Here is a 27,317-nt window from a genome sequence, read left to right on the forward strand (position 1 = left end):
GGGATGGAGAGATGCAGGTGATCTCGGTATCATCCTCAATCCTGGGGGGAAAGAACAGATCCTGCTAACAGACGAATGGCCCCTCTCGAAGGAGGAGGATTGGAAGGTGGCATACTCCAAAGTATTTGAGGGCACAGTTGGAAAACTGGACAAATTCGTGCACAGGATGGTCATCAAAGAGGGTGCAGTGCCAGTGGTGCATAAAGTACGGAACATACCGATGTCTACGAGTGAGGCGGTGCGCCAAGAACTAATGAGGCTAGAAGAGCAAGACATCATTGAACCAGTGGACAGTGCGGAATGGCTATCGCCCTTGGTGGTAGTTAAGAAGCCGAACGGCAAGGTCAGGCTCTGTGTGGACCTTAGGGAGCTCAACAAAAGTCTTGTAGTGGAGAGATTTCCGCTCCCCAGAATAGATGAGATGCTGGCGAGGACTAAAGGGATCAACCATTTCTCCACCATAGACCTGACGTCGGCGTACTACCAGATAGAATTGCATCCATCGAGCAGGAAGTACACAGCCTTCATAACGCCCTTTGGATGCTATCAATTCAAGAGAATGCCGTTCGGCCTGGCATCCGCTGCGGCCGTGTTCCAGAAACTTATGCATAGGTTGTTCAAGGACATTCCGGGAGTGCAATACTTCCAAGATGACATATTAGTGATGGGCTCCGACAAAAGCGAACACGACAGGAAGCTACACCGAGTGCTGGGAGTGCTGCAAAGCAGGGGATTGACGGCGGAATGGAGCAAGTGTAGAATAGGGTCCCGCTCTGTGACCTACCTGGGGCACGAGATAGGGACGCACGGCATATCACCGAAGGAACAAAACGTGAAAGCAATAAAAGATGCCAAGGCTCCAACTACCAAAGAGGAAGTGCGGTCATTTCTCGGAATGGCCGAGTATTACAGCCGGTTTGTCAGACATTTTGCCACCAGAACGCACCGGATGAGACAGCTAATCAGGAACAATGCGAAGTTCGAATGGGATGCGGAGGCCCAATCCGAATTCGAGTCCATTAAAGACTGCATCAGCCACGCCATTCCACTGCAAGGGTATGTCCCCACCGGAAAAACAGTGGTGACAACTGACGCAAGTGACAAGGGCCTGGGAGCTGTCTTGGCGCAGGAAAGGGAAGATGGTGCCAAGGAGACGATCTGTTTTGCATCCAGGGCGCTGTCCCCGACGGAACAACGGTACAGCGTAATCGAAAAAGAGATGCTGGCGGTCACATGGGCACTGAGCAAGTTCCGTCAGTTCATAAGGGGCACAAGATTCAGACTCCAAACGGATCACAAGCCACTCATCAAGGTGTTGACGTCTTCGGGTCATGACACGGCCACCCCGAGGATAGCGAAGATGACCTTAAAGTTGCTGGACTATACATATGATGTGGAATACCTTCCAGGAACACAGAACAAGGTAGCTGATTACCTCAGCCGGGCGGCAGCAATGGAGGAGGCGCCAGGTGAGGCCCAGGACACAGAGGAGATGGTGGCCAGCATGGAGGACCACGAGACGTCAATCAGTGCACAAGAGTGGCAGGCAGCTTATGAGCTCGATGAGGAAAAGATGGAAGTTAGGAAACATCTTACCATGGGCTGGCCGGACAAGAGGAAGCTCAAGGAAGGTGTGCGACGATTTTATGAAATGAGGGAGGAACTATCCCTGAGTGACTCAGGTATATTCTTGTACAGAGGAGAGAAAGTGGTGCCCCCAGTGACACTGATACCAAGACTGCTGAAATTGCTCCATGAGGGGCATTTGGGCATCGTTAAAACCAAGGCGTTGGTCAAACAGATGTATTGGTGGCCGGGAATGGATAATCACATAGAGAGACAAGTGAGGGAGTGTGAACAGTGCCAGGGCGCGGATAAGGTGCTTCGGCCACTCAGACCAGCTTTAGGGAAGTTCGACACCCCACGAGGCCCGTGGGAAGAAGTGGCCATTGACATTCTGGGGCCCGTGCTGGACAGCAGAGGAGTGAATAAGTACATTTGCGTAATAATTGACAAATACTCCAAGTGGCCGGAAATAGACTTACAAGAGTCGATGGACACGGAGACGATCCTCAGGTTTCTTACCTCGGTGTTCCTCAGAGAAGGAATACCAAAATCCATTCTTAGTGACAATGGACCGCAATTTGTGTCAGACAAGTGGGGAAGATACATGAAGAGGAATGGGATCGAGGTGAAACACACGGCTGTGTACCATCCGGCTTGCAACGGCCAGGTCGAAAGGTTTAACAGGGTGCTCATGGGCTCCATCCAGGCGGCCATTTCACAAGGAAAAGACTGGGAGATGGAAGTGATGAACATGCTGTGGGCTTACCGGATAACGCCCTCGGTGGTGGGGTACAGTCCGTTCCAAGTGCCTAGGGGACGCCATCCCTTCACCCGGGACAATGTGGCCTGGAGGGAAAAGACCATCACCAGCAAGTGGTCCCCGGCGGTGGTGCAACACAACCTGGAGAAGGCCCAGAGGATCTACGCAGCCCACTATGACAAGCGACGAAGCACAAAGGACACGGCATTGGAAAAAGGGGAGTGGGTTAGGATCAAACTTCCCACTCTGCAAAAGAAAGGCGATAGCAAGTTCAGCCAGCCGCTACAAGTCAAGGAAGTGCGTGGTAGGGCGGCTCTCCTCAGTGATGGAAAGGTCTGGTCGCAAGACCGCATGGCCAGAGTCAACAAAATATTAGTTTGGCCCAAGGTTGAGGTGGAAGAGAGTAGCAGGATTGACCAGGAGGCCAGAGCCGTCTCGGAGCAAGGCACGGATAATCAGGAAGATGGCGCAAGGGCCGACAGTAAAATGGAAGCCTGGGGACCCAGGTTGTCCGAGGGCCGTGATGGACAGGTGAACGCAGAACAGAGAGCAGACGTGAGAGAAGCCGGGGTGTCCCGAGGAGAGACAGAAGTGTCAGAGAGCATGCCGGTAAGACACACCCGCAGTGGAAGGGCAGTTATTGTGCCCTCTCGTTATAGAGACTTTGATATGGAAGGACATTAGATGGGTGCTGTTCCCCTGCTTGGCCCACCAAGACTATTCCCAGTTGAAGGACACCCCACCTGGTGTAAGGGGGGGACACGCTTATGTTTTCTATTAAAGGAGGGAGATATGTGGTGTGCGCTCTAGTCTGGGTGCGCATACGCGATGACGCGATGACGCACCAGACTAGAGCGGAGAGGGCGCGCATGCGCACAGGCTAGCGGGAGAGAGGCGCGAAAGCGGAGAGCGGCAGTTGGCGACCGGAGCTGGGGACAGTTAGACGCTCGGCGCCCTTAGCTTAAGAATACATGCATAAAATGTATGGAAATAAATCTGGTTATTCACTATACTGATTCAGAGTGTTCTGTGGAGGAAACAACATTACAGATTCTGATGGGCAGATGTGCCTGCACTGTGGGCCGGACATGTTTCTCCATCTGGCGATGCAGTAAGAGATGGCCAACCTGCCTGTGGATAGTGCTGGAAGACCTTATCCCACCTCGTCCCCAGGTATGGGGTTCTCCGGGTCTCTCCTACATGAATTCACATTTCTGGCTGAATAGGAAACTGCCAGTCTCTAGTAAGATGTAAAAGGTTGCTTTCCACTACTTGCCAGCCACTTCTATCTACCTCGAATTAGGGCAGGGAGTTCCACTGCCAAATTCATTTTGGGGGGAGGATTTAGACTGAGTGGGGTGCACGCTGAAATACTACGCCAACCCATACACTGTGTGGGATGGACAGCTATGGTAGGAGTGTCTCATGCCTCCTCTATCCACAGTCAAGATAAAGTACTCAATGCAACACTGAACAGGAAAAGAGGTGTGAAAGTACACAAAACATCTATATTCATGTGGATGTAAGGAATAGTCTAGTCCTCAGCTAGAACATTATTTTCCAGGTGGAGAACAAAAAAGCTACATGTGCAAATGCCCGAATAACCTCTAGACTAACCACAGAAAGAAGTAAGTAGATGGCAGCAGGATTACAAGCACATACATCTAATGCTAGCATATATTTACATGGAAGAGCCTAGAGATTTTTGTGAATACAATATTGAAAATGTACGCAAATTAATTCTGACTTTTAGGACCCTTTGTGAATTTGGTTCTTTGGGTGTTGTTTTGGTTTCAGACTTTTCAATTTAAAAAATCAAATGAAAGACACCATAAAATCATGAGAATAATGAAGTATACTAACAAGTCCTTTGTCTGAGCCTTTCTTGCCTAATATTGTTATGGCAATTATAGACAGTAAGTTGGTCTAGGGACACGGCATGATAGCTAGCATGCCAAAGTACCTAGTCAAAAAATTAGAGTGAACTCTGCAGCCAGAAGCGTCACCTAAACCTCATATAGAGCAAAGGCAACCTCTGCTCTGTAGCACCTTCACTTGATGAAGGGGAGGGTACTGCCTTTTAAATTCTGACCTTGCCACGTACATCGATGCAAAGATCTTCCCTAAAAATTCAGACTCCACTTAACATCAAGGCAAGGTTGATTTCCACTTTTAACGCCCTCTGTTCATTTTTTGTCTTTTCTTCTGAAACTTTTGACTAGTGCTAAAATGGCACACTCGAGATTAAACACTTTACAAATGACATATATATCGTCAGGGGTGTTCTACTTTCACACATCAAACTGTGTACCCAGGAATATTGCTCTTGTAACTGCTGTACATGTAAAGCACTGCTAACACTTTCCAGTATACAGCTTTCTATTACTGTGCTGGGCTTTTGTAATTATAAGAGGAAAGGACATGATCTCTGTGGTTTGTAAGAGCCCTTTAAGTAATCGCCTTGAATGCGCCTGAATAGGATTGCTCAAGTCCTCCGTTTTTTTTTTTACATTCTGGTTTACAACAGCTCTGTTGAAATTTGAGGTTAAGTCTTTTGAAATAAAACACATTTTCTGCTATACCTAAAGTGCCTTTGTGGGGCATTTGTGATTTTTTTTTCTTTTTTGTCTATCAATTAGTTTTTACTAAATCCACGTCTTTTTGTGGTCAGGATGTTTTATTGGAAGGGGGAGAGAAAAAACCGGTATCAATTTCATATATGAACTGTCTCTGCCAAAGCACTGGCAGCATTCTGTTTTGGGCAGACGTACGACCCTAAGGAGTGGGAGGACACCTGAGAATGAAAATCAGAAACTGGTCCATCCATGTGCTTGAGAGGGCAAAGCAGTTCACGTTCAGTAGGACTTTATGGACATTGTCTTTGAATGACCCTAAAAGACGGTGCAACTACTAATGTGGCATCTGGCCGGTTCATGCCATGCTTTTGCTGAATGAATGGCCTACCGATCATTTTAAAGAATTCTGGATTGCACACCATACTGCATTATAATCAATTGACTATTTAGAATCCAGAGAACTGTCATCATCTGTGTTGGCGTGCCCACGTCTGCTGCAGAGGGTTGCCTTAACAATGAACACATCATTATCTAGATACCCGCAATGATACCCTGATGGAGAGCCATACTTGTGTCCACCATACCCCAATGCCCTCTACCTTTCATTAGTAGGATAGTTATTCTTGTGCCTGTATCTAACAACATACTGTGACCACTTGGGTAGATTCCCCTTTACCACTGGGTGCAGCTGCGGTTCCCAGAAGTTTCCAGTGCTTCAAATGATATAAATACACCCTTGTAGGTGACCGAATCAACAGAGCCTCCAGTCAAAGCATAATGGTGTGCGCACATACGGACCATATAGTTTATTTCCAATTCGGAAATCTATACTATGCCCAAGTAGAGGATACAGTCAAGGGTAACTCATTTGCCACAGACACACCAAATATATATATGTGGCAGTTCTTGAGAAACGTGCAGCGGCAAATCCCAAACTATTTAAATATTTGAAGTACATTTTTAAGTAGCTCGTTGCCCATATTTTACTTGTGTTGCACTTTTACTAAATACATTATGATACTTTGATCTGTCCTACACAGAAATTACATTTGTAACTTCATTGTGAATTATTTTGTATACGGTTGCTTGAACTGATTTTGATTAATTTCATTGTTTACATGGGGGGATCTCTTATGAACGGATTTGAACTATTAAGAATCAGTTAATCTCCATTAATATCAAAGCTCGTCTCAATTACATATATTGTTCAGGTACATTTGCCAACTGTCTGCATGACTAGAGGGTAGACCTTCCTTTCTGAAAGATTGTGGAAACCAAAATGTGACTAGATCTAAAATTGCAACGTAACAACTTTTAGGGGAAAAAACAGATTGAGAGGCACTCCGCGGAGTCCATAGAAGAGGAAGGATACGAGGCTTAGGCATGCTGTCTTTGACAAATTAAAAGGCATTACCTCACTCTGTCAGAAATCAACATTCATGACAGCCCTGGCGGCCTCAGTGTTTGAGTCACAGCACGAGGCCCTGGGTAAGCTGGAGCCCGACCTTGAGTGTAATAGACTGACAGACGCTGGATCAACTGAAACACTGTGATTCCGGGCGGCGCCTTTCCTTGATGTTTTCCAGCAGGCAGGACCCCACTGGTGACCTCACGCAGAATATGCCACACCTCTCTATTGGCCCATACAAGCAGAGGTTTGAGTGTACATGGACCAGGGCTCGAGTCGGGGTACTACGCGGGTGGACGGCGTCCCCCCACTTATTTTACCGGGGGGACGCCGTCCCCCGTGCCAAAGAGCTGAACTTCACTCTTTGGCCCCTCTGGGACCAGATCGGAGCGCACCTTTCGTGACGTCACTTCCAGTCTTGCCGTCACTTCCGGTGACAGTGTCCCCCCACTTCTCTTTTTAGGACTCGTGCCCTGACATGGACATGAACCACTGTTTCTCACTGTTTTTCAAAAGAAAGGTTCCGTTTCACTGTTTTTCATCAGGTTAGTATGTCTGGGCTTTGAAACCACAGCCAAATGCCCCCAGGCTGTTTATCACCAGGCAGGTATTAGACAGTCATTGCAGTGTTATTTGCTTTTAAACAGATTTCTGTGCGGTATGTCTTCAGATGGTTGCTTCAATAATGTTTGTTTTACAAATTGTGCTACTGTCCTGTTTGCCAACAAAATTTCTGTTTTCACCACCAAAGATGCTGTACGTCATCAAAGCATTTAATGACAATGTCTTTCCTGAAAACAGTATTTTGACAACAAGCAGGACATTATCACATGCCACCTGACGAATGGCGCATAGCCACCGGATGACAAAAAGCATACAAGTATGAGAGCAGAGCATGTCTGACAGCAAGCAGAACATAGCAGCACCTCTCAGGTGACTAGGCGCATGGAGGTGCGTGTTTAAAGAGAAACCACTTTGTAGTAAATTTATGGTTAGAAAGAGCATCATAGCACCAGTCAGGCGCCAAACAACACACACTTCTCGGATTACAAAGAGCAGTGCATCATGATGCAAGGTTGTTACTGTGGGCGCACTATCAATAGGGTGTTCCAAAACTGTACATTGCAGAAAAGAGGAGCAGTACAATAACTGGTATGGATATTAGACCTTGTGTATTTTTTTTATCACACAAGCCAAATGTTACGGTAGATCGCAAATAGGTGGATAAAGAACCACGTTTCCTTGTCACAAAGTCAGATATGTAAGGAACTTTAGCCCTGAGGTTATACAGTAAAATTAGGTGAAAATTGTCATCTTGAAATGAGAACCAACACAAAATTCCTGATTTTCACCTGGAAGCCTCATAATTGTGCCTAGCACACACACTACCCACAGCTCTCAGGACAATTATGTGTAGTACGTGAGGAAAAAAACTAAGCAACTTCGCATCCCCGTAAATTTCATGTGGGATACATATGGCAAGGCTTGTGGCTGAGCTGCTTTGCTTTGTCTAACACGTTTTAGCTTTCCGGAAAAGCTTACGCTGTCTATAGCTCTGCCTTTTAGCTAAGAGCCATTGTTCTCAACATATTAGCCCAATTTTCCCATTATAAGGTACAGAATGGGCTCAAAAGTCCCAGAATGCGAAATAGATGCTCATTTTAGAAAAGGGTGAAACTGGCCCAAGGTTGCTTGTATTCTGGTGCAGGGAGGACCTGGCCTGGCAGCTCGGGCTGGAATATCCCCATTGGTGCAGGGTCAATAATGATTTGCATATGGTTGGGGGGTTCAAACTGAGGTGGCATGGTGTGCAAATTAACAATGAACTGGGATCTGGCTCAAAGTAATTACCAGTGGCTGAGATTGATTCAAATATTCCATCTATCACTTTTTGTATACTTTAGTGTGTTGCCCTATGAGGGACAGGTATTCCCAGACATGGGTCCTGTGCACACTGTGCCACAGGATCAGGCTATATCTGGCTGATGAGCCCCAACTGGGGCAAAACCGGTCCCCCCAGGTGGGTTATCCTGTGGGTCAGGGAGAACCTGGCCTGGCAGTTTGGGCTGGACTATTCCCATTTAGCACGGTCAAGACTGATTTGCATATGGCCGGGTCCAAACTGCGGTGGCATGGTGTGCAAAATAACAATAGACTGAAATGCGGTCCCAAGTAATTACCAGTGGCTGAGGTTAATTCAAGCATTCCATCCATCACTTTTCGTATATGTTAGAATGTTAGCTAAAAAAACAGTTTAAAAACCTTTCATTATTCATCATTGGTGCAATGTCTTTGCCTGGTCACATAGCGGCATAGCAAGGGGAACTGCTTCACTCGTTTTGCCCGGAACATATCTAGACCGGACTCCCCTACCATTTGGAGGTTACGCCATTGAATACTTGTTGACACTTCTGATTAGATACCCCTTTGGGGAGTAAACAACCCAAGCCCCACTCATGGGAGGAAGCCATTCCAGCCAATTGACGATGCTTTGACAAGTTCATACAGTTTGCACTCCATCCATGATTGGAGGAGTCCACTTCATTACGACTCGGCTGTCACTATTCCTTTTGTCCTGAAGAAGACCCTATGTGATGTCCCTATAATACAGAAATTTGAGTCTAAACGTTGATGTGTTGTTCTCTCATGTCCACAAACAGTGTAACCATAAAAAAAATTACGTTTCGGGTTATCACTGGAAATATATACTAGGACAGAGATTTCAATATATTATTTTTCCTTCTGTTATTTATGTTGTTTTGTTTCTTCACTTTTTCACTTCATGTCACAACAGTCACTTATTAATCTCTCATCCTTTTATTGTATGGCAGTCCTTTCTTAGAAAGAAATATAAAAAAAGAAAAATATATGCTTTTTTTTCCCAATAAAATCGTGGTGTGTGTTTGTTCGAAAAGTAAAGCTTATTGTTAAATCATTGTACAAAGACTGTAAGTTTAAAGGAATTAGGTGTTATCCGACTGAACCATTTTGTAGACTATAACGACCATATAGACCATGTCAGGGATTGCTCCCCAGAACAGATTTTATGAGGATGATCTCTAGAGTAGTATAAGAGAATATTTTATATAACTGTCATAAATTAAGTGGCCTGCATTTTCATCTTTTATTCTGCCACCAGTCATACACGTATGTATAGCATACAGAACACACATTTCTTTTAAAATTAAAAGCATACTCACTCGTTTTTAAAGGATAATGCAGACAAAGTGCTAGTCGGAAAAAATGGGAGTATAACTGAATGAGAAAACAAAAGTGTGAATAAGGAGTTGTTTTCTTCCTTTATCCTAAGTGGCCGCTGTTCCCATCTCATACTCATATCTCTGCTATTTCCCACTTTTGTCATTATCATCTCTAGAAAAGCAGGACAATATGTCCACTTCTTTCTTTTCAAGGCATCAAATTTCTGATTTTCTAACAGCTTTCTCCCATCTGTTAATGCTTCTCTAGGACTATATTTCATCTCACTTTTTCTCAGACAGCACACCCTACCATAACTTTATGATGTGCAGCTTTAATACACCATCATCATCTTTGTTACCTTAGACATATTTTTATACATTCTTTGTTTGAATCTCGTTTCTTCCTAACTTTGAACATTGCACTACACAACTCTATATCCATTCCTTACTTAAGGCACAAAGTAACACCGCCCTCATCAACCTATGACTTATCCACATTTTAGTTGTTTATTTATCAATGGTTGAGCATCCGTAAGGTGCATGTTTTTCCAGAACTGTTCAAGGCGCCACCACAATAGACAGCAGAATAGATACGATGGAAAGGTTAGACAAAGACTTAAATAGCTAGGTTACAATGTGTTTCTGGCAAAATAGGTTATTTTTAGTTGATTCATATCATATGTTCTCTCTCAATACCTAAAGGATTTCAAACAATGTCCCTAGTCTATTCATTTTGCCAGGTTCACGTTGTTCATCTGGATTTATTTTTTGCAAAGTTGCATTTGAAAGATAATAATGATCCTATGATTTTTGGTTTAACTCTTTTCTATTATGTTTTCCTAGTAGGTTTATAGCATCTTCTGTAAAAAAATATCAATGTATTTATTAAATGCCAGATAAAAAGGTATCCTTCCTTCAGACGTATCATATTGGGTCATTTAACACTAAAATCTGAATTCATTTCTATTTTGTTTTGTTAGTCTCTTTGGAATTGGAAAGTGCCCCTACAGGACAAGAAGTCCTTCCTTCTAATACTGCCATGGAGAGAAGAGTGGTATTTTAATTCCAGCCATAATGTCAGAGCAAACATGCCCATTCAAACACCACAAGCTGAAATCTAATGCTTTCACAGAAATCAGGACTGAACACTTGGCCTCGAGAACATTGGGAGTACAGGTGCATCCTTAAGTGAACAACTGTTCACTAAAGTGCAAACAAAGAAGGGGCTTGTCAAGAGTCTCGAGGGGACTCTCGGAGGAGCTCAACTACTTCGATGGCTTTTTCTTAAACAGGTTGCCTTTCCTAGACCCAATTTCTTGATCTTATTGAATTACGTGCCTGATACCCCAGCCTCCACCCACACAAGTGGCTAAAGAAACAATCAACCCTCACTACCAGAGGGAGATTCACTACCACACTGTTGTACTTTAGCCAGAGCACATAAAAGAAGTTTGGTCTCTTCGGCCTATGAGATGGATGTCTAAGAGCCAGTGAATCAAGAAAATGCCAACTTTAGTCAAGTTAAAGACTTACTTTGATTTGGCCCATTCTTGGCACAAAAGAAAGCACGTCCATCTAAAAGAGGGGGTTACTTTTGCACATTAACAACATATTGCCACCCAACAGTGCAACAACTTTTTTAAATGATTCTGAGCTGAAAATGCATTGACCTCAGCTATATTTTCAAATATAACAAAATATAATCTGTAACGTTAGCCGTTCTTGATTCTACGAGTAAATCCCTTCAGTACTTCAAGCGTTCTGATTTTCAAGAAACTACCTCACCTGACCTGTTCCGCAGTGGGTGTTCGAAGACTGCCACACACCACTGAAAGAGAATGAAATTACAAAATTGCTTGCACGAAATATAAACTACCGATGGCGAGATGCCAACAAAAGCATGTAACAAAGATGTTTTTAAATGACGTGTATCAACCAATAAACGTGTTTATTTTTCAAACTGGTTGATAATTGGGAACACCTTTGATGTACAATAAATCTTTTTACCTTCTAAGATTCCTGTATTTCTTTGAAGAGATGCCACTTCAGTCACCTACAACACAGGCCATGCATCAGAAAGCACAAGGACACCCAGAAGAGTGTCACCATTCACTTCTCGAACTACATCTTCCCTTGACCATCCCCTTTTGACGTCATAAAGCAAGGGCCTTTTCCAGCTCACCGAGTTAGTGAAAAGGTCACGTGTATACCTTCTTTAACTATCTGGCTGCAAGTATGTGATGCAATACAATACAGCAGTGTATTGACTCTTTGCCAGTCGAACAACATGAACAATACTGTGCAAAACAGTATTAGTGGATTTTACACACAGGTCCGCAAAGACTTTGACGTACATATTTATTTTATAATGTACATTTAAAATTGAAAATAACCAATTTTAACCAATTAAAAATGGAGGGGCACAGTTAGGGATCCACACGTATATTTTTTATAACGTAAGACAGGATATAAACAGAAATCAAAAGTGCTTACTACGGCTTCACAAGAATCAGAAAGTGCTATACAAATAAAAAAACGATATTTGCCGACTTGAACACAAGGCAATTCCTATCATTTGTCAAACTCTGCACGATTTCTCTGCCATACTGGAGGAATTTTGTGGCATAATGGACACCCATAGTACATTTCTGGTGAAGGCTTATTAGAATTAATTATTCACATGTGGCACACACGTGAAAAAAATGCTGGCATACTTGATGAGATCTTGACATATCGAACTTCTGTGCCAAAATGCCGGTGGTAGCACATTAGAAGTAATACTCAGCATAAGGTAGAACAACAGTGGCATATGGGAGGGGACAAAATGCATGGTCTGATATACAGAGGTCATTTTTGACATAACGCTCACCCGTGGTATATGGATACCATTAACGCAAACATTGTATATCACTTTGGAATAAAGGGGTACTCAGGGCATTTGAGGCATCAGTGACAAAATGCTGACCCTGGCAGAATGGAGGTACTTTTTGACATATGGGAGCACCCATAGTACATTTGGAAATTATTAGGTTCAGATCCTGGGAAGCATCAGGTTTCATTGAAAGGACTTGAATATTTAATGAGGGCCCTTTCACAGTCTACGCCGTTTTAGCACATTTACATGAGAATTGGGCTTTAAAATGCACTACTTGATCACATTTGTTTAAAAATTTTCTCAGGAAGGGAGAACTTCACATCTCCTCCAAGAAGTCTAGCTCACTTGCTCACTACAAATCAGAGCAAATGTTACACCCCAGTACTTTAAAAGATCCGGAAACTACCCTAATCAAGGCAGTATCTAAAGTAGACATTTGTCTGTGTTGTGTTGTTATATTACCTCTTAATCTGTGATTCCCTATGACACACCTGTTTCAACTGTTTGCAGAACTTAATCCAAGTTTTACCAGTTTGCAGTGTGCCAGACTGCCAAGCCTTCTGTATTGTTATGTTAGTCATGCAGGTATTGTGGAACTTTAGCAATGGCAATTATTGTCATGTCATCAGGGTTAAAGTCATGTGACATAACTTTTTTGGGGGGAAATTCATGTTCAAAGGTCACCTGATGTCACTTCTTATGATGCCATTAAGGTCAATGGGTGTGTGATACCACTTTCGCATTTTGGTGAATTGATGTCCAAAACATAAATCAGCAGTTTTGTACCTATTTGCCACTGAGAGAGCCTCCCCAAGCCCAACCCTGAGCAAGGAAAGCAAGAGGTTTTGGAATCCTGGGCAGAAATGGCCAACTTGCCTTCAAACTTTCGGACAGCACTTCCTTGCAAGCTCATACAGGCCGTAGTTTCTTGCGGCTCGCCATCGATTCAAATCCATTAAGAAGATTTCTTAGGACATACAGCCTGGGTGTGTTGTTGCACAGGTCGAAATTTGCTAAACACATCTTCCTGGTGGGCCTGCAAAATCCTGGACCTGTACCCAGATCCCTGAACCCTACAACCACAGCCTGCACTATCTACCTAGTTAGATATGCCTTTCTATTCACTAACTACTTGAAGTCAAGCTACTTCGCCATCAACAAGACCTTGGAAAATACCCTTCAAACAGTTGACATACTCAACCCCAATTCATGAGGCAATGTTAATGCATGACTCTGCCCTTCATAAGTCAATGTACAAAAACATGCTTCCGATGTTAATGTTGCCTCATCAATGCCAACGCTGCTACTAAGTACACCCACTATCTACAGACCAGGCCATTCACTTCCTTTTCATTGTGGAAATGTGACTCATCCCATCCTACCTTCAAACACCTTGCCCCAACACACAGTGGTGTAGCTATTATATCTGAGTGAACTAGTCACCATCTCTAGAAGAAACATCTTTGATTTCCTCATCATTGCCTACCACCGACTTCTGGCACCTCCATTAAAATTCTTATAATGCTATGGTCCCTGTTGATAAGCACACAGCTACATCAAAGAATTTTTGACTCTTCTAACGTTTTTCTCATGCCTAACAACTTCCTGCTCGCTGGAGTTTTCAACTTCCAGCTTGTAGACAATTCTAGCACCTCCTTAAAGGAAATTAATGACACATGCCACAGGTCCAGCCAGGATATTACTACCACCACCCCTCTGCATGACAAGAGTCAGTGATTAGACACTACAACACTATAGTATACACTACATGGCCTACAAATTTCCAACCTTAGCATCTTCCTTTTCTTTTGATCTCATCATCATTCTGTCTTACCTCCAACTTGCAGCATACAAATTCATTTCACTCTCCTTCTTTTACTCCACTCCAAGACAAACGTAACTCTGAAATATTCAAAACAGCACCTGAAGAAAAACTCTCCTCAAACAACAACAGTTTCTCTCACAACATCGTGCTCCAGATCTACCTTGAATCCAACAACATTCTTGACTCCATCCAGTCGACGTTTAAACCCAAAAAGGGACAGAAACCCCCCTCCTAAATATTTGCGGTGGCATCCTTCAAATGTATAGATGAAGGCCCACTCATCAGGCTTATTTGTTTGATGTCAGCAGCTCAAGTCTCTGACCAATCCATTCTGTAATTCAAATCCTTTCTCATTCTTGCGGGCCTCTCTCAAGTTGCCGGAGTGGAAGAAACCGCTTCCCTATCCTATCCCGTAACTTACAGAGCTCCCCAAGGGTCCCCTCTGTTCTCCTTCCTCTTTCTATAAAGTCTCTCATGGAACTCACCTGCACCTTCGATCTCCAAACACCCTCTTATGCAGATGTCAGGCAAATCTACCTGAGAGTAACTGGGGCGTAGAATCAATTCAATGTCGTCTCCAGAGGTCTAAAGACAATTTAAATATGGATGTTTTAAAACACCCATAATCTAAAAGCTGAAAGACCGAACTCCTGGTTTTACAACATCCAAACTGCTGAGAAAAGACAACTAGCACGAGTCCTCACCCCACTGTCTTCAGATAAGTGTTGCCCATAAGAACCAGCACTAGAAACCAAGACACTCTTCAGGCCATTGATCTCATCCTTAGCTTTCAGACTGGTGCTTGGGTTCCTTCCACCGACTAAAACTTATTAAAAACCTCTTCCACTCATACACAAAACTCGCCAGGCTAAAGTGGTTAGTACCGCTTACAAACTCATTATTGCAACTCACTCTACCTTGGCCTCCCATCCTACCAATTCAATAGACTTCGAAAACCCACTGTACACCTCACCTTTAGCATGAGCAATAGTCAACGCACCACTCACCCCTGCAGAATTCTCCACCGACTTTCAGTCAAGGAGACCAGATCACCTTCAAGACCGTCTGTCTTCCCTTCAAATGGCTCAGCATCTGCGTACCTGCAAAACAAATAAGAAATGCACCCCTCAGGCGTCTCAGATCCAACAATCATAATCTCCTATGCATTCAAAAATCAAATCGCTTGTAGACAGATGTTTCATGTGGCTAGAGCCCTGCCTGTGGAAGTCTTTCTATTTGCAGGTGAAACTTCAGTAACCTTCTCTGTTTTTACAAAGCAACTTTCATGGAATTCACCAGATACCAGCGTTGAAACTCCTCTTGAAAGACCGACAGTTCAAATGAAACTATGACTCCAAGGCGAGTTTAAGTTTAGCTCCAATAAAGAAACTCCATCCACCTCTTCTCCCTGCTCCAGCTATCCATTAACTAGCTGCCCACACATATTCAACCCATAACATTATCTCCAAAGGTTCTAGAAAGAATAATGATGGTACGAGATCTGCATCTTGGAGAGAACACAATCTGCACCACAATACCACAGCTGCGTAAAAAGAATGTTTTAAAGTGTTTTGTGAAAATTCTAATTATTTGCCATTTTACACAATTCCCAGAACTGAGGGTTTCACTTGGGGGCTACCTGCACCTGCACAATAATGCATTTATTTTCCATCAGGGTGCTATGGAATTTAAGTGTTCCAAGAACAAGAAACTTTGCAGGAGGGAAGTGTTATTGACAGGCGGGGCTGAATGTTAAAAATCCCCTGCAGGAATCTTTAAGCTGTATGCAGGGACAGTGCTTCCATAACATATGGTAAGGCCAGAGCCATTGGGCACCAGATAGTAGTGGCACCAAATTACTGAAAAAAGGGTAAGTACATGTCTTTTTTTCAGTGTGTAAGGCCTGTTTCAGTAAGTAAGAATTAGCTTACAATGAGCGCTGAGCATCCCCCTATTGCGAACTGACTGTACTCTTTCACAAAGAGGGAGTTGATTCATTACTACAATGTGGTTGTTCACAGGGATTTCTCTAGTACACTTGTTTCTGCACTCTGCAAGTGCTGCCCTTCCTGATAATGAAGTCTGGATCCTCAAGTACAGGTCACTAGCATATGTGAGTCTTTAATTTTTTTTTCAAAGACGTTTTATTAGGTTTTTTAAACTACAAAAACCAAACATCGATATACGGCCACCACAAACAACAGTGACATAGAAATCAATACACATACAGAGCATGGAAGTCTACAGGTATTGCTTTGTTACCAATAAGGACAAGAGTTATTAAATCACTTGACTGGGGTGGTCGAACCAAAAATACGGACAAGGCACCCACTAATAACACCATATCATGGGTGAAACACCTCGTGTGTGGTGCCCCACATCGGCCCGCCCCTCCTGCCTTAACCCCTTGGAAGTTCTATTCATGCAATGAAGGTTCGATTCTGTCTCAGGCGACTCCCGTGGCATGGCTCAAAGTGAATCCAGCGATAAGCCACCCACTTCTAGATTTTATAATTCCTCTGGGGGCAACCCTGGACTATATAAATGGGGCGTTCCAAACCTATGAAGTTGTCTTAACGCCCCTTTCACCTCTCCAGTGAAGGAGCACTGGTATCTTTCCAGGCCTGAGTGATGTTCCGCTTGGCTATACCAGGCCCAGCCACAGCAGCAACCACGGATACCAGTTTCCATCGACATTGTCAGAAATATGAAGCAAAGCACGTCTGAGGGACGGTGGCAACACCTGTGCCAATACTCCCTCTGAACAGTCAAAAACTCCCACCAAAACAGCATCAGGACAGGGCTGCGCCAGACTGTAAGAATTCTCCCAGGTCCACCAGGCAGTGCAGGTATGTCATGGATGCAATCAGCCCCCTCTTCCAGAGCCTCTCCCTTGTATAGTACACTCTCTGCAGGTAATGCAGCTGAATGAGGTAGTACTGAGAAGTGATGGCTTTCTCTCTAGGAGCGGCCAGCGCCTCCCTCAAGTCTCCATCCTCCATGGGGCCCAAGTCAAAGCTCTAAGTCTCTCGAAGGGACCCACAGGTGTCTGGGGCATTATTAATTAGGGACCTGTATATGGCAGAGATCTTGAGTTCTGTAATGTTTGTAAGCAATGCCGTACCCTCCAGGGAGGTAAACAGTGGAATCTCCTCCAGACGAGCTAGGTGTGGCGTGAGAGCATGGCAGACCTGGAGATATTTAAAAACTTGAGTGTTGTGGAGTTGGAACTCTTCCTACAGGCGCAAACATTTTTAATGAAGTCCCCTTGAGTAGTGCCCCCAATCGGGAGATACAATTAATGTTCCAGCTCCGAAACCCCGGTAGTCCAACTACCTGGCGAAGGGCCATACTGGCCCATATAGGGGTGTACTCTCGGTTGATCCATCCTGTCTCGCTCATGGATGACTTTGCAAGGAAACACCGCTGTGGCCGGGGGAGCCCCTGGGGAACCTCACCCCTATATAGTAAATGGATGAGCGCCTATGTCCCCAACGCCCACACCTCTGCCATGTCTGCAAACTATTTGAACCACCATTCATTCAGAACAGTCAGCTGGGCCGCCCTGTAATAAGACTGCATGTCTGGAGTAGCGATGCCACCATCGTAGGTAGATTTGCAACACTTGGTGAGGGCGATTCAGGGCCAAAGGAAGCCCCGCAGTAGTGAGTCTATGCGTGAGAATAAAGACTTCGAAGTGGTAAAGGGGAAGTCCTGAAGCTGGTATATTAAATGCGGTACCATCACCATTCTAAAAATAGCTGACCTACCCAAGAGGGAAAAGGGGAGCGTCTCCCAGAATTAAAAATCAGTCAACTTGCTCGTTTGGGGCTGTAAGTCCATCTCCTAAGCTTGGGTCTCATCAGTGGTATATATACTCCCAAATACCTGGATCCCTGATGGTGAACTGCGAGTTCACATACACTGAGGATTTACCAGGGTGTATTTGGAGCCCCGCAAAGTCTCCAAAATGTTTCAGCATTAGGAGCGCACGCTGTCCCGACTGCGGGAGATCCATCAGGAAAATAAGCACATCATCTTCATACAGGGCTATTCTCTTCTCGGCCCCGGGACAATAGTCAAAGCCCTGCAGATGTGCATCCAACCTGGTCCTAACAGCCAGGAGCTCAATGGTTAGGGCAAATAGTGATGAGAGCGGACATCCCTTCCTTGTCCCCTGTTCATTCCAAAAGTGCAGAGAAACAGCCCCACCCACCCTCACCTGGGCAAAGTGTTCTGTATAGAGCAGTTTCACATAGCTGACAAATCGGGATCCAAAACTGATTTTAGCCAGGAGGAAAGACTATAAACAGCCACCTGACCGAGTCCAAAGCCTTGCGGAAGTCTACCTGCAGCAAAGCGCTGTCTGCATGACAGCATCTAGACAAAGCAACCGCATTACATACCCTCCTAATATTATGCTGCACAGATCTCCCGGGCATGAGATTACTGTGGTTGGACTACTGTGTTAATGACCTCAATCAAACGGTCTGCCAAAGCCTTGGCCCTCACCTTGACCTCTCTTTTCAAAAGGGAATTTGGCCAGTATGAGTCGCAGTGGTCTGAAGGCTGATGGAGTTTTGGTATAACCACGATGTCCACCGTTCTAAGGTTTAAAGGTTGTGGTTTGCCCCTCAGGGCCTCTCGAAAGATCCCCAGCAGATGAGGACCAGAAAGTGCCCCAGTGGCTATGTGGAACTCAGCAGGGAACCCATCCGGGCCAGGGGAAAGAATCTTGAGCACTCCCAACTCCCCCCAGCCCCCAGCTCATCCACTGGGATATCATGGTCCAAGGCTCATCTATCCTCAGAGGGATTGGGTCAGGAGGTCTCGCACAAATGCCTCCACCGCCGAAGGGCTCTCCACCTCCTATTAAGTGTATACCGCCTTGCAGTCAGCCGCAAACGCCAGAGTGAAATGTTGATCCCCCTCATCACCCGCTCCCCCGGTTGGACAAGACAGAGTATAGGGTCCGAGAGGCTGACCTTGAGCAAAGCCAATTTAGAGTCTTGTAAGCCTTATCTCCCCACTGATAGATATGGCTCCAGGTGGCCATCCAAACCAACCTCTCCTAGTAGGGTTTGGCATAAGACCGATCTCATGTGAAGCGAGTCTCTAAAGATTGCCGGATCTGAAGTTTCCAAGTATTAAGCCTCGAGCCCGTGGAGCTGTGCCTCCATCTTCAACACTGCACTGTCTACACGGTTGTGGTGCGCTGCGTGGTAGCTATGAATAACACATGCACAGAGTAACCTTCATTGCAGCACACAGAGTCCCCAGGGAGACTACCGAGTCTACATTATGGTGGAAATATTCCTGGAAGACCCTGTGGAGAGACACTTTGAAGTCAGCATACGCTAGGGTCTAGGTACTCAAGCACGACCGGTGGGGGCCTCCCCCTATCCAGAGGCTATCAGCAGTTCAACTGGCGAATGATCAGACAACCCTCACACCAATGTTGACCACACATATTGTGTGCCCCTGGGTCCAGGGTAAGATGTAGTAATACAGCCTAGAGAAGGTTGTGTGGACCCAGAAAAAGAAGGTATACCCCCTCTCCACAGGATAGCAATAGCTCCAAGCATCCAGGAAACCAATGGTGTCTGTGAAGCGCGCCAGTGCTGTTATGTGTGGTGTGTGTCCCGAAATCCGAGAGGCGCGATCTACTGGTCTATAGGCCATGCAGTTCATGTCACCCACCCAGGATCAAGGGACTCACCAGGAAATCTAAGATAACACTGCGAAGGACATGCGTGAATGCCTCCGTCAAAGGGGTGGGAGCGTAAATGTTAATTAAGGAGAAAGGCTTCCCATGAAGAAGGCCATTGATGGCTACCTATCTCCCTATAGGGTCGAGCCAGGTCAGAATTCTGAGAATTGGTATGTGCCTTTTCATGAGTATGGACAAACATTTTCAAGTGACAACCGTCCCTTGACCCTACCCGCACAGCGAATAGCAAACATCTGTTTGCACCAATTAATCAACAGTTCAATTTTGGCTCTGTAATCATTTTCAATGATACACAGTCCTCTGTTGTTGAACCTTCTAGTTCAATTCATTACCAAATACATTAACATGTCAACTAAACATCAAAACACATATAAATGTACAAAACATATTTCCGTTATCCTTTTTTGAAACAATATTGTTGCTGTTGCAAATCCCAATGCATTTCGGTAATAACTCCGTGGGTTCAGCTCGTAGAGACCAATGTCTTCTATTTGAAACATGATCTTGGATTTCAAGAACTCGTAGATTCTGATCTGAATAGCGCTGAGCAACGAATTGCTTCTTTGCGTATACACTTATGGTGGCTTCAATCTCTTCAACTCCGCCGCCTCTCCACTGCGTACCCTCTTGCTACTATGACCACCTCTCCAATGCTCACGAATCCCGAATTCCTTTAATCAACAGCTTCCACGCTCATATAAACCCGATAAACTTCTTGTTTCATGAGTATGACCACTCCCTTAGACCCCATTTGGAATGCTGAATGAAATATCCCTGTGAAACCCTTTTGGGCCAGAAAAGGACATTTGTTACCAAACAGGTGAGTTTCCTGGAAAAACAGGATACACGGAGCAGCCTGGTGAGCAGCCCTCAGGATAGACCCCATTTAATCTTCTCAAGTAAGCCATTCACGTTGCAAGTGAAGAGCATCATGGATTACAAACGGTCCCAGGGGCCGGGTTCACTGGTAATAAGGTGCATGGTGCATTAGGCATTGCGCATGGGGGACAAGGCCAGAGAACACAGCCAGGAGATGTGTGTGTGACGTGTTGTGTGGGTAAAACAAAAACAATAAAAACAACAATATAGTCTAAAGCCTGAAACAGAAACTCCTTCTTCCCCACCCTATACTTCTAAAACTAGAAGTACCTGTCAAAGTCTCTGCATTTCCAACACGGTGCACAGGAGTCCATAACTAGGCCTTGGTGGTAAATTCGTTCCGCTCGTGGAATTTGCGGAACTTGGGTAATTTCGCGTTCCGTGGAGAACGGCGAATTGCCAAAAATTCCGCGGCTTTGTGGAATTTTTTGCTTGTTCGCGCTTTCATAATGCGTGTTCGCAAGATATTTCTCCACGAGAATGCAAACAGTGTTCGCGAACAGGAATAAAGCATCACGAACGGGAGGAACCAACAAATCTGCATGTTTGCGGAACTTTTGCATGCTTGCGGAGATTTTCTACTGTTTCGCGGAGCTTTGCATAGCGCGACGACGCAAATTCTGCCCACCCCTATCCATAACTCCCCCGAACTGTTGGTCCAACATTTCCCAAACAAAAACCTTACCCTTGAAGTGAGGAGCGGGACATGAAAGCCCAAAAGTGACTTAGTGGTGCCAGCCTGCTGCAAAATAAAAGTTAGAAGGAATCGCAAACGTTTAACAAGGGTATGCGAGGCTCAAAGTTCCCAAAGTCAGGAAGGGTCTGGACAAGAGAGGGAGCCCGCTCAGGGTCCATAGCCAGTGAAGACTCTGCCTCTGAGGTGGCCCCATGGTCGCAGAACTCGGTAGTCCCCTCTCTCCAGCGGCCTCCCCTCTTCTGTGCCCATCTTCGTATCCCCTCCAAGGCAGCCCCTGCTCTGAGGTGGAATATTCTGTGTTCTTCAACACCCTGTTCTACAATCTGGGCATCTCCTCTGCCCATTCCCAAGCTGCCTCAGGAGTGTCAAAGAACAGAGATCTACCTCCAAATAAAAGAGAGTCGTGGGAAAAAGTAGGATGCATTTGACGTTCATAGTCTATAGTACTTGTTTGATGCCCTGAAAGGAACGGCGTGGTTATTGGACCCTCAGGGTATAGTCCAGGAAAATCATAACCCAAGAGGATTTGCAGTGGAAGCAGCATTGTGCATGGGAGGCTTGCAGTATGGCATCATGATCGGGGTAGTTCAATATGCAAACAATAATGGGTCCTGGAAGGGTGCTGCTCATTCAGGGATTGATGGGCGTGCTCCACTACAAAGCACGAGGAGACGGAGTCCTGTGGCAGCCAGGACAGGAACCAGGCAGTGATGAAGGCGATTGCGCTGGGCCCTTCTGCCCCCTGAGGGTCCCCTACAACACTGACATTCTTAGTTCTGCAGGGACGCTCAGCATCTTGGGCTCTCACCACTAGTTTAGCCACAGTACTCTGCAAAGTCTTCGCCACAGCTCGACCTGGTCTTCAAGGAGTCCTTTGACTCGGAAGTTAAAGTTTCAGTAGTGAGGACTTTTTCAACAGGGCTGCGGAGGCCTTTGCGATGAGCGAGACGTCGGTATGGAGCGCCCCCATCTTCCCCTCGACAGAAGAGCGGAGTTCTTGGATGGCTTGGAGGATGGAGAACACATACGGTGGGGGTCCCCGGCCATCCCATCAGCCCACCAGGATGGCGTCCCGCCACAATAGCAGCTTTAGTGAATTTGTCAATTTTACCTTACAGGGAAGCTTGGCAGTTCGGGCTGCACTGTTCTCATAAGGAGCAGGGTCAAGACGGATTAGCATAGGGCTGGGTCTAAACAGGGGAGGCGAAGTAAGCTAAATAACGATGATGGATTTAACCCAAATCTAATAGTGACTGGGGGTGAGTGTCTGAAAAGTTTCAGCGCTCCGTCCATCATCTAATTGTGTTCGGGTTGTTTGTCTTTCACCATCAAGTGTGTCCCTCATGGAGAATGCCTCTGTGTCCGATCCTTCAGGAGGGGCAGGAAGGTGCAGTCAATCCAGCCAACGGCCCAGTTGGCAATCTGATCCCATGAGGTGTGAATGGCAATGGCTCTGACCAAGCCCACTACCCCGCTGAAATGGACCAAAATGAGTATGGTGTGGTACAGGAAAGTCAATTTCCCTAGGCTCAAACCCCACATGGCATATTAGTTGACCCGTGCACTCTAGGCTTAGGCATCCAACCTGTGCACTGCACCGGTCTCCCCTTGGCCTTATTGTCCGAGCTTCAGGCTGATTCAGGCAGGTGCTGGGAACCGGGCGAATCAAGTATGCATGATGCGGAGCTCCCGACAGCCAAGCGAAGGGGCCCACCCAGCCCGGCCTCATAGTCTCAATGCTGCCCGCTGTAGTGTATTCTGAGGTGGATGGACCTCCCCCCTCTGCACATATCCTGATATACTAGGGGTGACTCACCACCGTGGACTCAGGCCCAAGTCAACGTGTAGCACCTATCATCCTCTCTAGGCCTGGGCAGTGAACTCTGCTCCGTTCATGGAGTTTGCTGAGTTTTCCCCACCCCGCAGAGAACCGAAAAACTCTGCTTCGCTCACTCTCGTCAACATTAAGTTGGTGAGCGTGAGCGACGAAAATCCAATGCTAAACCACCTCCCAACAAGATTTCTGAACCCAGGTGGTTGCGGGTGGTCACGACCGCTCGTGTTGGAAACAATCTGTTCACGTTGAGGAAGCTGCTGATCGGGAAGAAAATCTACTCAACGGCAGAAAGAAGCAGCGCCCTCTTGCTCCTGCACATGGCGGTGGAATTTTTGGGTCACTTTGTGGAGTTCCACTCCGCAAACTTTTCCAAGGCCTAATCCTCTACCGCAGTGGCCCAATACCGTAATACAGCTGCAGATCTTGCGACGCGGGGGGGGGGGGGAGAAGCAACTATCGACACCCACCCGGGTCTGCAGCTCACCCCTGTGGCAACCGCGCCCCGCAACTCAAGATCCCAAGCTCCACTTCAACTCACAGCCCTTATGTGGAGGCTTGGGCAGGCCGCGGCCCACTCCAGCGAGACTGGCCCAACAGGGCAGGGAAAAGACTGCACCCCACGCCGATGCAGGGCCTGACAGCCAGAGTTAGGCCCTCGCCATGGCCTGACACGGCCACTCAACAACCCTATGGTGGTCAGCGCCCTTTCCAGTCTTCCCAAAGCATCACCTGCTTCAGGGCCCATGGCCAGGCATCTCCCTACCAAGCGCCCCCCTCAGATCCACGCCGCTGCTCAGGCCCCATGCCCCACCTCTTCTCATGATTGCAGAGGGCCGGGTAGGCTGCAACCCACTCAAGTGTGACTGACCCGGCAGGGCAACGACACACAACGGCAGCCCGCACTGCCACAAGGTCCGCACCAAGAGGAAGGCCCTTTCTGTGTCCCGACCCAGCCACCAAACAAACCACCTAGGGGGTCAGCAACCACTCTAGCTGCTGTCTGCATCAGGGCCTGCAGTCGGGCTTATATCTGCCACTTGGCCCTTCAGAGCCCACTGCCATGAGCAGCCTCAATGTCAGCCCTCAGGTATACTCATCACTATAAGACTGCAAGTAGGTGCTGCAACCGCACGCCAAGTCCCCACACCCGAAATAGGCAGTACAGTGGGGGCTGCGATTTCTACGTGGATGAGGATGGATAAATTAGCGCAGGGGTGCGGGAGATCAAGTAGGAGCGTCCGTCATCTTCAGTAGCTAAGCCACATCCCCTAGCATATCTGAGTCTTGATTGGACAACGACTATTCCCCTAGAGTAGGGTTATAGTAATCACTACTTACTTGTCCTCCTAGGCTTGTACCAAGTTAAACAGCAAACCTTCACATTCATTAGCTGGAATTTAAGGGTGATGTTAAATATTACTATATTATCAATAGTAAATGTATGACTTCCATACACATATGCAGTAATGGGGTTTAATAACATTTCGAGTAGTACATTTGGAAATCCCCAAGTTCAGATATTTCTCAACCTATCCCCATATTCATTGGTCCAAACTTTCCAACTCACATGGTGCCAACGTGTGTCACCTGATATTTAGCTCCCATCACAAGATCACTTGGAGGAGAGCTGGTATCACTCGGTGTACACATAATTAGCTGAAAACTCGGCAGAGAGCTGGTTTCCAGCTGATTGTTTGGAGGTCGTGCTCAGTCGAAGTCCTTCATGGAGCGTGAAATCTCCTCAGGACAACGACCGCAAACTTAGGTGATTAGTTTTGGGTGTTGAAAAGGAGGGGGGGGCAATAAATTACAAAGTGCCTCAGGCTGTGCTAAGCACAAAACCCTGCCTCTTTAAAGGTACCACCCCGCCTCACATGGGTAAAAACGTTCATACGTTTTCAGGTCTGATTGGTCATACTCTTGCATATTATGCTTCTTCACAGACTAATGTTATTGAAAAATGGTGGAATTATGCATTTTTGTTTGTTTATTCACTTCAAAAGCATATTTCTACATAGACTAATCATTTCTCAAAATAATTAGAGAGTCTGGTGCAGATTTCCACACTAAATGAACACTAACTTCAACTTTTTACAACTTATAACGGGGGTAGAGTTGAGTTTATTGCCTCTATGTATCATTCCTGTTACATATGATGATCTGCCAGGGTTTCAACAGGGTGCGAAGTTTTCATTTTTTGTGGGTGGACGAGGTGGGGACACGTAACAAAATGTTTTGGGGTCGAACACCTCCTAAGATAACTTTGGGTGATAGTGCACTTCATAAATATATAGAATTATAGATGGGTAACAAGTTTTGTTATCAACTGTTGCTACATCATAGCAGTGAATTAGCAACGTAACAGGTTCTTAAGCGTTCGCGGGAAATCACTAGAACATCCACACACACAGTTAATGTGCACTGACGGCATTCCCGGGAGGGAAGCGCTTTAAATTACTGATGCGCTTTTACCATCTACTCTAACAAGAGCACGTACATTGGGTTAAACGACAAAGGCATACAACGGAACGTTTGCGTTCTTTTGGGAGTCACAGCTACTACCGAGTTCTCACTTCTCCCCAGCCCCTTACAACCACGCCACAACAACCCCACACAAAGATGAGCTAGCTTCTCCTTTGTATTCTCACCCAGGGCGACGGCGTATATGGAAAATGCCGGTCTAGTTTTCAGATCCCCGTGATAGATAACCGATGCTTCCGTGGGACACTTCAAGAGAATTAAAGAGAGCTAGACAAAGACCCGCTGACACCACAGAAGAGATGCGAAGTCATAGCGTGTTACAGGAACAGTATAGATGCTGTACCAGCAATGCATCGAGAGCCATCACCAGCTCTTGATGCACGGGAGGCATGCTCAACTGATGCTGCCAGTGAGAAGGAATTCTCTTGCTGCAGCATCTTCTGGGCACCCTCCATCCACATTATGAAAATTCCGTGCAAGCAGCGTGGGACCGAGAACGCAGATGCGCGGGGCAGCGATGCAGTCAGAGGTATGCCGGCTCCAATTCATCAGACCCGTCTTCCCTCACGTTTCAGTTCACAGCCCCCAGTCAGCACCTTGTGCTTGGGGGAGAAAAGAAGGCACAGAAAGCGTCATGCGGATCCGATGATTCTTACTTATCTCAAGCCAGATCCACATAGAACATCACCTGCCTCCGCGCCGCGCAGATGGAAGCGCGTGGCCTGACTGCTGCGCATCCCGGTTCATGGTCACCGTCAGGTTCAATGCCGCACAGCGCGCACTTGCCCTGCACCTTGCCCCGCGCGACAGTCGCTGCTGCACATACACGATCCACCCGCGCGTCCCCCCCCCCCCGGCAGGACACCCATGTACTCACCGAGGGCTGCAAGGTGGTGATGCTGAGGAGCGCAGCCGCTGGACCGGGATCAGTGCGCTTCTGTCTGATGTCTGGGGAGGAGCCGGCTGGGGTTTACACAATATTTCACACCGCGCAAATCTGCGAGCGCAGGAGGCGGCGACCCGGGGGATTTAAACTGCACAGCCTTGTCGGAGGGCGGGGTGCAGACGTCAGGGAGAGGAAGAGGCAGTGCCCGACCTCAGGCGGGGGAGGAGTCACTTAGAGGGCCAACCTCGGAGGAAGAGGAAGGAAGTGCTTGGGCTGCATTGGAAGGCGCGAGACTTGTCTCAGAAGAAGGAAGTGTGTGCGCTGCGCACGAGAGCCTGCCTCAGCACCGCGGCCGCCGCATCCCTCGCGCACAGCCTTAGAGCGAGGCCCTCTCCCACGCGAGTGTACGACGCGCGAGCCTTTGTGACATCAGCAGGAGGGCCGCGGATAAAGGACCGTCCATCTCCCGGAACAATCCCTGCTGCCTGGTAGCGAAAGAAGAGGAGCGGTGCCTCGGGGTCACGGCACTTACTGCTTTCTCCCTCTAGGAACCTTCGAAAGGGCGTAGTGAGAAAAAGCACTGTACGCGGCGTATC

General features: G+C 46.4%; 1 protein-coding gene across 4 annotated transcripts in view; it reads right to left on the reverse strand.

Moving 5' to 3' along the window:
• Positions 1-26,902, reverse strand: part of OSGIN2 (oxidative stress induced growth inhibitor family member 2) — a 160,056-nt gene extending 133,154 nt beyond the window's left edge. The window contains exons 1-2 of one of the 4 annotated variants that reach the window (XM_078685596.1): positions 26,713-26,902; positions 15,218-15,310 (exon numbers count right to left, since the gene is read on the reverse strand). Coding sequence is in view for 1 of the 4 variants with exons in the window: in XM_078685595.1 (XP_078541721.1) it covers positions 14,220-14,245 (26 nt within the window). In the remaining 3 variants the exon portion in view is untranslated. Of the gene's footprint in view, positions 1-14,219; positions 14,289-15,210; positions 15,311-26,712 lie in introns of those variants that run through there. The other 3 variants (XM_078685597.1, XM_078685598.1, XM_078685595.1) reach the window with 3 other exon arrangements.
• Between the last annotated feature and the right edge of the window lie 415 nt (positions 26,903-27,317).

This window comes from Lissotriton helveticus, chromosome 4_1, assembly GCF_964261635.1.
Source record: "Lissotriton helveticus chromosome 4_1, aLisHel1.1, whole genome shotgun sequence".
NCBI classification, from domain to species: Eukaryota; Metazoa; Chordata; class Amphibia; order Caudata; family Salamandridae; genus Lissotriton; species Lissotriton helveticus.